Source organism: Pistacia vera, unplaced genomic scaffold (genome assembly GCF_008641045.1).
Source record: "Pistacia vera cultivar Batoury unplaced genomic scaffold, PisVer_v2 Contig913, whole genome shotgun sequence".
Taxonomy (NCBI): Eukaryota; Viridiplantae; Streptophyta; class Magnoliopsida; order Sapindales; family Anacardiaceae; genus Pistacia; species Pistacia vera.
This window is the reverse complement of record NW_022196794.1, coordinates 443,517-455,141: the sequence shown is the minus strand read 5'-3', so window position 1 is coordinate 455,141 and position 11,625 is coordinate 443,517. Positions and strand designations below refer to the sequence as shown.

Genomic DNA, 11,625 nt, shown 5'->3' with positions numbered 1-11,625 from the left:
GTTTTTCCTCCTTCTTCAAGTCTTTATTTTCTACAAAGACACGTATTGATTTTCATGCAAAAACTTGTCATGGTTTTAGTGCACACCCACCTCCAAATGGCGATTCTCTTAAAACTTCAAGCCAAATTAACCAGCCGTTTCACTTCCTAAACACAATTTAACATCTCTAACACTCCCCATTTCAGTCCCTTTCTCGCTCTCACTCTCATGGCAGGAGCCAGAAATAACCAAACTGCCATCAGTATGCCTCAAGCCTATAATGGCGTCCTATGGGCTGAGCCAGCAGGAGGAGTAAGTTACAGAGAATGTAGACGCAACCATGCAGCCGCCATGGGCTGCTACGCAACCGATGGCCGTGGAGAGTTTCTCAAAGCCGGCAAAGATGGAACTACGGATGCCTTTCTTTGCGCCGTGTGCGGTTGCCACTGTAGCTTCCACAGAAAAGAGATGCTAAACCACCCATATTATTCACTTCCAACGCTTCATAATGCGCGTATTGGTGATGGGTTCAGTGGAGAAAAGGATATGAAGATGAAGAAGAAGGCGAAGAGGACAAAGCTTAGCCCTGAACAGAAGGATAAAATGAATAGATTTGCAGAGAAGTTGGGGTGGAGGCCACAGAAGCATGATGAAGAAGAGGTTGAACAGTTTTGTGATGAAATGGGAATCAGCCTGAAGATCTTTAAAGTTTGGCTTTGTTACAACAAACGCCGGACGGAGAGAAGCTGTGTGGTTACTGCAGAGGAGAGTCATCAAAATGTAAAAGAAGAGTAAAGGGTTCTGAAAATTAGGGTTTTCCCTGGCAGCTTTCGTGGTTTTGTTTGTATTTTTTGCTTTTTCTTTCTGCTCTTTTTTGTGTAACTGAAGTAATCTTATCATCGTTTTGCCTTCTCTGATGAGTTCTTGCTTGTTATTTGAGCCGCAAATTTAGTGAAAACATCCATCAAATAAAACCATTGTATGATTGTTGAAATTATTAAGACATTGAACTTTATACGATGAAGATTATGCTGGTACTTCCTACGTTTTTTATTGACACAGTACAATAGATGGAGAAGGATAAAATTTTACTCTTTTATCTACTCTTACATCTAAGATTTTTATATTGAATTTGATGGAAGGATGGGTAAACTATGATTTTATAAAAATTCTTAGCTTACATATATTATCCCCAACAGAAAAGTTTATATGAGACAGTCTTACAAATACTATAACTTTTCTTCAGATTGCGTGTATATGTAAGAAACTCCCTTCAAATTGAAGTAAGCTCGAGACAATTCATGCATGGCCCTTGAGGTCACAGTTAATGAACATCAAGCTTTCTACAGCCAGATCTTCTTGGTTAAGACCCCCTTTTTTCTTTTTTCTTTTTTTCTTTTTTTTTTTCATACAATAAGCATAAAAAATGAATTAAGTTTTGAATATCCTTATGTGTAAACCTATCAATCTCAGTAAGTACTTGTGAAATTATTCAAAGGTTTATTTCTGAAGAATGAATATCTGAATCCACCGATGATCTTGAGACCACCGATGATCTTGAGGACCATTGACTTTTGAATAATTTAAGCATGCCTGTAAATAGACAACTTTTTGCTCCCATCTTTTTAGTTTTTACAACAAATAAAATGAGTAAATATATATAACCCCATTAGAGAAATGGAGAAAGAGCGATGCATAACATTATTACTAGAACATAATATAGCGATGCATAACATTATTACTAGAACATAATATTTTATTTGTATTCTTCAAATCAGAAAATGGGTATAAGATGGCTTTAGATTATTGATAAAAGCAAAGAAGAAAAGAAGAGAGCGAATTTGATTATGTGCCTTAGATACAATGCCCTTGCCAAGATGGTGCAGCAAAAAATCTTCAGTCTTCGTATTCAGTCTCCTCATCATCATCTTCGTTAGGTTGGCCATATCTATATCCATCCTCGACATTGTCACGGTCTTCCTCGGTTTCTTCACTATCTTCTTCCTCGAAAGTTTCTTCTTTAATAGGCCATGATTTTCTCACAACGCTGAACGATGCAGGAGATGCACTTGAACCTTTGTGCTGTGTGATCTTTGAAGGAGGCATCTTCAAGTTCGGTTTTGCCCTGCTTTGTTTCTGGCTTTTGCTGCCCCCACGCTTTCCAGTATAGACATCTTGATCACTTGCTTCATCCATATCATTATCAGCATTATGTGCAGCATTCTCAGCGTTCTCATCCGATGCATGGCCAGGATGCTCTCTCTTTAAATGGAGTTTAAGCTTGTATTCATGTATGTAAGCCTTTTCACACCCTTCATAAGGACAAGCGTAAGGGCGGTCAGATGATGCAGAGCCATAAACCGCTGCAGAACTTTTGGGAGTTTTCGTAATCCTCTCAGGAGGTGTAGAATATTTTGGGACATCCACTGCCCCATTCTGCCAAATAAAGGTGTAACTAAGAATCAGATGTAACAGCTCAGATAAAACAATCTTCACTGGTGCTCTTCATATTCACTGACATTATATATAAGAGAATTCGGAGTAAAACACAAACTGAACTGGCCTAAAACTAACTCGATCTGTGAATCACATTCATGATGAGTCAATTCAAGACCAGATTTATAGTGAAGGCAATCCAGCACCAGTGTACAGGACATTATTCATAGTTTCGAGAAATGACAGTACATATATGTTGTACTGTGTTTTAGAGATTCCGCCTACTTTTTTAAATGTAGAAATTTTTATATACTCTATTTACCATGTGAATGTCTTTCGGAAGAAATCAATGTTCAATGAATTTAGTCCTACTAAAAGTTCTATATTCTACCATGGTTAAACAAACATTTAGGATATCTACAGGAAAGATATTGGCAAAAACTTCTACTGACAAATGATTGATATTTTCTAAGTTGTTCCAATCAAGATGCTAATTAAACTTCAATAACTAAATATGAATTATGAAAGAATTATATGATTTTCAAGGAAAAAAATTAACTTATAATGCAACAAAATAATTCAAAACAGAAAATTACAAACCAAAAAAAAAGAGAATCTAACAGGTTGAGAATAGTACTGACCTTTTCATGGTGAGATGAAATGTGATTCTTTAACTTGTATTCATGAGCATATCTCTTTCCACAATCTGGGTATGGGCAGATATGATAATTTTCTTGCGAATGTGTTTTCATGTGTGACCTCAGGTTAAAATCCAAGGAGAACGCCTGCAGTTCCACATTTTAGTTAGTTACAACACATGGTAAGCACGTAAACAGGCACACCCACACGCACAAACATTGAAAAGATCATCTGAAGCAAAAGCAGCACGTCAAGGTAATCTAAGTGTTAGGAATGATACATAAAAATGCAAAACAAAACCATGGATCTTGTATACATAATTGACTAAAATCACCATCTGATTAGCCAACTAGATTCTCACTGTTCATTCTCAATCAAATACATTATGGTCCCTTTTAACCTTAATGATCCCTCTCAATTCAATACACGAATTATTTTTTTTTTTGCATTTGCATTTGCATTTGCAACAAGAATTTATAACAGAATATTACTAAAGAAGGTCAACACTGAGAACAATTTTTAAAATTCCAAGACCAAAATGTGAACAAGCTTTGAATAATCTTTTGCCCAAACACAGAACAGAGTGAAAATCATGTATATGATAACGTCGCAGGCCCATAAAAAGCATCAATTTTCATATCTTCTGGGAAATAATATATTCTAATATTACAGAGCCAAGAGAAAATAAAAACAGCCTTAGGAGAAATACAACAAAAATAGTCAGAATTGGTTAGACTGATCACCTTACCACAACCTTCATGAGGGCATACAAAGTCTCTTTCTCCAGTATGAATGAGAAAGTGTCTTTTCAACTTTGAACTATCCAAAAATTTCTGCAGTATAATTAAAAACCTACTTCAGACACTTTTATATAAGGCCTTAAAGAAGGTTATTAATAAATAAAATTCACGAAGAGGAGCAACATGAGTGAAATGATGAAAAATGAGGCTCAACATTTAACATAACATTAAAAAAGATTACATATTGCAATGAGTAAAAACAGAGTGCAAATCAATCAGGCTCAATTGCAATCAAATCCACACCAACAGAATCACCACAACAGCACTTTCTTTTCTGGATTTGCAAAATTTAGTTCCATTTCTTAATGCAAACTGTTGTTGTGTTAATGAAAATTCTCTAAATGTTTACACCTTACAGAAGTCCACAGATTTCTCACTGATAAATATAAACATTGACCACAAAAGTTATTTACTTCGCAATTTGATAAATTAACTACTTAACACAACCTGCCAACCTTCTAAAGAACTTTATATTTTACACAACCTGTCAACTGTATAAAGAACGTTTTATTTTTGACCGATAAAAGAAAAATTACTAAAAGTCAAAAGATGACCTCAACTAACAAATTTACCATATTTACAAAACACATAACTAAAAAAGGACATTGCACCAAGTGCTTATATTGGTACAGGAAAATAGGACTAAATTGATAATTGTTTAAACTTGGATTGACTACCAGAAGCCTTTCATTTTCTGAAAAAGCAAATAGTTGCAACATGGCCACTATTTTGGTTCAATGCAATCCAAATCAGGAGAACCTAATTTCTTGACTATGGACTAGGAAGGCTAACTTATGAAAACAGAATAAAGGGGATAACATAAGGCAGCCAGGTCTCCTAGAGGTAATCTAAAGAAATGCTTATACCAAGTTGCTAATTTGAAGTAGGGAGAATCTTCATGTTCAATAGCTAGTGCTACTTCCAAAGTTTTGTGATAGACCTCCTATTAATAAAGTCTACCAACTGAAGGGGCATATAGGACAAAAGGGTGCTGGGAGTGCGAGTGAGCACTAAAAGAGTGAATGTGCTAGTGGGAGTTTGTAATGGAATATTCACGTGACAGGATTTAAAGTTTGTTTAGAGGAGGATATTTCAGTAGGGTAAGTAGTATATAAAGAGAAGTTCAGTCTTGGGGAAAGGGTTACGTATATTTCTTCAAGGATTGTCAAGGGAGGTCCCTAGCTCCTTGAATTGCTGGGAATTATCTGCTCTTGTGTTACTTTGCTGTTGATTCTATTTTTGTCATTCAATTCTCTTCTTTAATACAGTACTGATTAATATCAGATTGTGTTTTCCATTGTTATCTGTATTTTGGGTTGTTTGTTGGCTGGATTTGGTTCAATTTGACAGGGGTTCCCATCATTTTTCAACAGATACTTGAAACCAAAGTAATTAAACTCGCACCTGATTGCTTCAAACCATCAGATTAGGTTTGTCCAATCCTAATTTTTCAGAGTAGAGTAGTAGGAATCAAATCACACCAAACAGACAAATTAAAAGATAAGAGAGACGTCCAGCACATCACACATTTATTAAATGTAGCATTTCATGTTTTTAAGTAATGTATGTCTCTTCAAGTCTAGATTTTTGAGAGTTTCATGATTGATAGCATGTCAATGTCACTCATATCTGTAACCGTGGATCACAACTTAACTAAAATGTAATTCTTAATATTTACAACAGTCTTAAAAATATATCCTAAAAGCAACAATTAAACGAAGGAACAATTTTAGAAGTTTTACCTTTCCACATCCCTCATAATGACAAACATATTGTCTCTCTCCATGGATGTGCGAATGCTTTCTCAATGCCCCAGCATCAATGAAGGTCTTCCCGCAGCCTTCATAGCTGCAAAGGAATAGAACTTCAGTAGTAGGTTCTGGTTCCGGCTCTGGGGCGTCTGGCTCCTTTGCCTTCTCTTTCAAGGCTCTCAAAGTGTTCTCTAAACACAAGGAGAAAGGGGGGAAATTACAAAAATCAAATAACAAATCTATAGGAGAAGAACTGTCAGAAAAGACCCTCTATAAATTCACCATCTTACACCCCTCCTGAATGCCACCACAAAATCTCATGACAAATAAGAAAACTCAATGCCTAATCACAGAATGATTAGTCCAAACTAATTCAACAACTGAAACAGGTCAGATGGAGCATAATTCTCAAACAAAAGAACAAAAAGCAAGTGAAAATCTAGAACCTAGAAAAGCAAATGAAAGTAATAGGAAGTACATAGGAAGTGGTCACAAAAGAATTGAGCAAACCATCCTATTGACAAGCTACTAAACCTGATGCTAGAGCCATACTATAGTTTGAGAGAACAAGATTACCAGGAAGCCAATTACTACAAAGAAGTTTAACATTGGTACTCATAAACAAAAAACTTTACCTTAAAAACAATACTGGTTGCAGAGCTGCATAGCATCAAAAGAAGAGAGCAGTAAAGAAAAAACATGAACAGAAAAACACTCTTCAACTATGGAAAACGGTAATAAAGTGTTAAACAAGAATAGAAACACACTTTTTGGTCCAGTAAAACAAGTTACACGATTTTTATGGAATCTTCGAATAAATCAATATTCTTGTCTCCATTCATGAATTTTACCTAATTCAAAATGAACAAACATGATTCTCAAAAAATTTCAGTCCACAGAACATTCTAAGCATAAAAATAACAAATCTTAATATCTAAGACTTCAAGTTGGATTGCCAACCAAGAATCCGCAAGCACAAGTTCTATTTACATCTCAGTTTGCAAAACACAAAATCTCATACTTTTGCATATATACATAAGAATCGTTTACATTTCAACTGCGAGCATCAAAAAAGAATCAAAGCAGGTGTAATCGCTTACCATTTACCCATCTATAAAGCTGGCACTTCCCACCAGTGGCAACAACATCTTGGGGTACCCTACAAAGTCAATATTTTTTGAAATATTAAAACAAAAACAAAGACATGGTAAATTTTAAATGGGCAATTTTTGTGCAAATAATTACAGGTGAAATGGTTAAATTCAGCATTAATTCAATATGTTTCAAAACTAAGAATGAAACCCAGATACAAAAAGTTAAAATTTGCAAGAACAAAACAGATGGACAACGGCTAAATTCACCAAAAATTCAATATTTTTTATAAAAATCAATCAAAAACATTCCCACAGAAACCCTATGTAACACTAAAAGGGCTTTAAACATGCAGCAATAGTAAATGGAAACAAAATTCGCCAGAATAAAAAGATGGGAAGTGGCTAAATTCACCCTAAATTCAATATTTTTCATGAAATCAAACCAAAAATATTCCTTTAAAGTAATGCAACACTTAAAAGGGTCATAAAAATACAACAATAGCTGAATAAAACCCAGATACAAAAAGCCAAAGTTTACCTGTACAAAGAGATGGACAGTGGCTAAAATTCACCCTAAATTCAATCTTTTTGATAAAATCGAACCAAAAACATCCCTTTAAAGTAATGCAACACTGAAAGGATAATAAAAAAATCCAACAATTTCTAAGGAAACCCAGAAACAAAAGGTATAAAACAGACGGTCCAGGGTGAAACTTACCATTCTTTATACCATTTAACAGCGGGAGCTTTGGATTTGAGAATGGGGCGTCGTTCGAAGAAACTGTGAGTGTATTGAGTGTCCATTGCTCTGCAATTTTATTAGTTTCTTGTTTTATTGTTTTATTGGATTGAAGAAGAAGAGACTTTTAGAGTAGGGTTTGGAATTAAGGTTTGAAGAAAGAGAGAAATTGGGAAAGAGAAGGAAAAAGCTTAGAAAGTTTGAAGTGAAACTGTCCAAGTTATTGGAGAAGCTGTTCAACTCTTTCGTGACGATTCGGTATTATTTTTACGAATATAAGTAAAAAGAGTTACAAGTTAATATGTTCAGATATAATAACAAAACCTTTTATTTTTTATTTTTTATTTTTTTTAAGGTTTTCAAATCCAATAATACTATATGTGCTAACTATTTATACTAATGCAAGTACTAGTATTAAAATTTTAAAATTCTCTCTAAAAAAACAATTCAAATTTTTAATATTAGTACTTAAAGTAGTACAAAATAGTTAGTACATATAGTATTATTGTAAGAACAAAAATCTCTCTCAAGTTTCCAAAGTAACAGAAATTCTCTAACTATTAATATTTAGGTGTTAAAATAAAGGATAAGAAAATAATTTAGTAATATTTGTCGATTGATAGCAATATAAATTTTAGTGATCGCTGATATTATTTGAAAGGGTAATGCTATGTGCACTAACCATTTGTACTAATCCAAATACTAATATTGAAAATTTGAAATTATTAAAAAAAAAAAATTCAAATTTTCAATGTGAGTACTTGGATTAGTACAAAATGGTTAGAAGTTAGTAGGGATAGTTTTTAAAAATCATATTATTTCTAAATCTAATTTTACATTGTAAAATTACAAATATACTCTTACATAATTATTTGAATTACAAAATGAACTTAAATCAACATTTGAGTTATTAAATAATTAATTTTATAATTTAAAAAATATTGGAACAAAAGTGGTTGCTTACACCACTGCGGTCAATTGTTGGTCAACAGCAATCAACACCGATAAAAGGAGACATATTGACACTTGTCAATCCTATCGGGTTCGATTGACGCTGATCCAAAAGAATCCAATTGAATCATCGGATTCCAACACTTCATTTAGCCGCATGAGCGATAGAATCACCGAATTTCTGTAGATCAATGCCAATCGGTCTCGGTAGCACTAACAGTGGCGTCAAATCATTTTTTTTATTNAGTACTTGTAATTATACTTTTTTTTCAAGTGTGATATTTATAGCATACCCAATATGTTACATACCTAAACTTGCTAGAGAAGTGTTGATTTGATTATCACTTAGATCCAAGCTTTTCAAGTTTGTCAAATTTGCTAAACCTGCACAAATAAAAACAAAACCAAAAAACAAGAGAAGAAATAGAATTTGAAAAGCAGGTAGAAAACACCAAATGATTGTAACTTTGACAAATATTGGTTACCTAGTGAATTAAGAGCTCCGCTAAGTCCATTATACATCATATTCAACTCTTCCAAGTTTTTCAAATATTTTAAACCTACATGAAAAAGAGAGAAAGTAAAATATAACTCTTACTACTTATTTGATGGGCCTTGGGCCAACTACTAAACTACCTATTGATATGTTTGTTATGTGATTGTAATGTCATCTATTTTATTAACTCACTCATTTTTATATATGCACATGATCTAACTTCTTACTTCTCTAAGTTTTTCAAATATTTTAATAGGCTGAATGATATTTTCTCACCCCAAAGTTTGGCGAATCTACATTTTCCCACCCATTATTAAAATTCATACGTTAGTTTTAATGGTTAAAAGACATTCTTATCAGTCTAGTCTGTACAAATTTTATTATAAAGTTAATATTACTTACAACCCTAAAATACAAATAGATGATAATTACCTTCATTAACTTGGAAATTAGTCACTTAAACTCCTATCTTCAATTTCTATTAAAAATTATATTTTTATTAAAAATCAGGTTATTAAATAAAATAAAAGTTAAGTTTTATAAAAATAAAATAAAAAAATGTATAAATATTTAAATAACCAGTTTTTAATAATTTAGAAAAAAAATCAAATATAAAAAAAAAAAAAATTGCCCCAACCCCTTTTATCCTTCCCACACCCCACCGCCACAAAATCATTCACCCCCAATATTCTTTCATAATTCACACCTACTGCGCACCTTCCCTCATCCCCAAAATCTAACAACCTCCAACAAACCTAGCGCCCCACCTTCATCATCTTTCGAAACCACTACGAACTCTAGCAGGGCCACCTCCTCTAATTTATTTTCTTCTCTCTCTTCATTCTTGTTTTCCCTCTCTCACTATTAGTTTAATGTTTTCATGGATTTGTTCATTTTCAAGGTAAATTTGATGGTTGTTTGGGGCGCACTAGTTGCTTGTGTTGGGTTAATATAATGTTTAGTTTGAAGATTTTAGTTTGTTGTGGTTATGGTTTAAGGGTACATTGATTCCCGGAATCGCACTTGGCTTGGTGCTATTCTAGGCTTGGTGCAAATTGGACGGTGGTGGAGGTTATGACGACAGCGGTGGGTATGGAGGCTGAAGAGGAAGGGGCGACAACGGAGGGGATTGTCACCAGGGAGGTGGCGGCTGTGTAGGAAAGAATGGTAGTGGCATCAGATCTCTTTAATTGGTAATATATTCCCTGCTCTCTTTTATTCAATATTTGTATAGTGTTACCATACTACTGAACTGCCTATGTAAAATCTTTTAAATAAAAGTTATGTGAATGTAATGCCTTCTAATTATAGCATAAAACGCAACTTTTTGCAAATTTTTAAATGCTACATACCTAAACTTGCTAGAGAAGTGTTGATTTGATTACCACTTAGATCCAACCTTTTCAAGTTTGTCAAATTTGCTAAACCTGCACCAAGGAAAAAGAAGAAATATAATTTAAAAATTAAGCAAATAGAATTAAATTACATAAAAAAGTAAGATTGACTACATCTCTCAAATATATCTCAAGAAAATGATTAATAATATCTAAAAGGAAAATCCTCTAATATCAAGGTGAAGTTTCTATATACCAATATAAATTTGAATTTTTAACTTTGAATAATTAAAATAAAAATAAAAATTGCTTCATGGGAGGTACCTAGACTTGATAGAGATCCATTTATATGATTCGAACTTAAATCCAAGACTTTCAAGTTTTTCAAATTTGCTAAACCTGCACAAATAATAATAATAATAATAAACAAAAAAAGATAAATAGAAGTTAGAAAGTCATATACAAGAATCAATAATTGCAAGAGAAAAATTAACCATATTTTCTCAAAGATTCTAGAGCAGTAATAAAAAGATGGTAGTAATTTGATATACTGGTTAGAATTTTACAGATTCGAACAATAATTTTTACCCAAACAAAATTGAAAAAATTGTAATGTTATTTCCTTTATTCTTCTCTTATAAATCTATTAATTCACCATAATGAGAATATCTATATATATATATTCTCGTTTGTTTTTATCACTTAAATTCTTTTCTACAATATTTTACACATCAACTATACAACTTTCCATTGAGAAATATTATTAATTATTAATATATTTAATATAAGAGTATATTAGTAAATATAAATTTAAACGTCATTAGTTTAAAAACAAATTAGGTACATAATACTAAGTTTTTTTAAAAAAAAAAAAAAAAAAAAAAAAAGAAGCCCCGAAGTATATACCTGCACCAATAAAAAGAGATTTATTTTTTAAAATAAGAAATAAAAGATTAAGATTAATTAATACGAAATTAAGAATAATACTTAAAACATATATACCTTGTTTGGCGAGTTGAGACCTTCTCCATATTATTCCCAAAAAGATCAAAGTGGTAAGTGACGTTAGGTTATTCAGTATGGTAAAAGAGTGGCATTGAACCCATTCCCACTAAGATCCAAGATCTTGAGTTGTTTCAAACACTGAAGCATCATATGCTATAAAGCTAATGTCAATACATATTGACTCAATATATTTATTATTTACTCAACATATTATTCATTATCCAAAGAAAAAAATTAATGCATCAACATACATATATAGCTCATAATAATCTGCATAGCTTATATAATCAATTTTTAGGTTAAATTGTTGACCTATAAGTAGAAGAACAAAATAGAAATTGTTTCACACACAAACACATATTTACAATTAATTAACAAATTAATAAGCATGTTCGTAATTT

General features: G+C 32.6%; 2 protein-coding genes and 1 long non-coding RNA gene across 4 annotated transcripts; 1 reads left to right on the top strand and 2 right to left on the bottom strand.

Annotated features, from left to right (window-relative positions):
* The first annotated feature begins 207 nt into the window (after positions 1–207).
* LOC116119954 (zinc-finger homeodomain protein 1-like) lies at positions 208–774 on the top strand. Its single transcript, XM_031405892.1, has one exon. The coding sequence runs from the start codon at positions 208–210 to the stop codon at positions 772–774; it is 567 nt and encodes a 188-aa protein (XP_031261752.1).
* Positions 775–1,697: 923 nt separating this feature from the next.
* Positions 1,698–7,692, bottom strand: LOC116119979 (zinc finger transcription factor YY1-like). 2 transcript variants are annotated; one of them, XM_031405917.1, is made up of 6 exons: positions 7,418–7,692; positions 6,706–6,764; positions 5,597–5,796; positions 3,798–3,887; positions 3,057–3,200; positions 1,700–2,415 (listed from the first exon to the last, which is right to left on the bottom strand). In XM_031405917.1, the coding sequence occupies exons 1-6, from the start codon at positions 7,501–7,503 to the stop codon at positions 1,876–1,878; spliced, it is 1,119 nt and encodes a 372-aa protein (XP_031261777.1). In that variant the 5' UTR covers positions 7,504–7,692; the 3' UTR covers positions 1,700–1,875. The 2 variants fall into 2 exon arrangements, with proteins under 2 accessions (XP_031261778.1, XP_031261777.1); XM_031405918.1 differs by lacking the exon at positions 3,798–3,887 and having other exon boundaries at positions 1,698–2,415.
* A 1,003-nt stretch (positions 7,693–8,695) lies between these two features.
* On the bottom strand, positions 8,696–11,393 carry LOC116119968. Its single transcript, XR_004126474.1, has 4 exons — positions 11,222–11,393; positions 10,544–10,618; positions 10,238–10,312; positions 8,696–8,949 (listed from the first exon to the last, which is right to left on the bottom strand). It is a non-coding gene; the product is annotated as an uncharacterized LOC116119968 (long non-coding RNA).
* Positions 11,394–11,625: the final 232 nt, after the last annotated feature.

Bases quoted from the DNA above. Each gene is read 5' to 3' on its own strand.
- LOC116119954 (XM_031405892.1), top strand. From the start codon at position 208: ATGGCAGGAGCCAGAAATAACCAAACTGCCATCAGTATGCCTCAAGCC.
- LOC116119979 (XM_031405917.1), bottom strand. From the start codon at position 7,503: ATGGACACTCAATACACTCACAGTTTCTTCGAACGACGCCCCATTCTC. The intron at 6,765-7,417 runs GTAAGTTTCACC...TTGACTTTGTAG, and splicing joins GTTAAATGGTATAAAGAATG to GGTACCCCAAGATGTTGTTG. The intron at 2,416-3,056 runs GTCAGTACTATT...TTTATTTGGCAG, and splicing joins TTTCATCTCACCATGAAAAG to AATGGGGCAGTGGATGTCCC.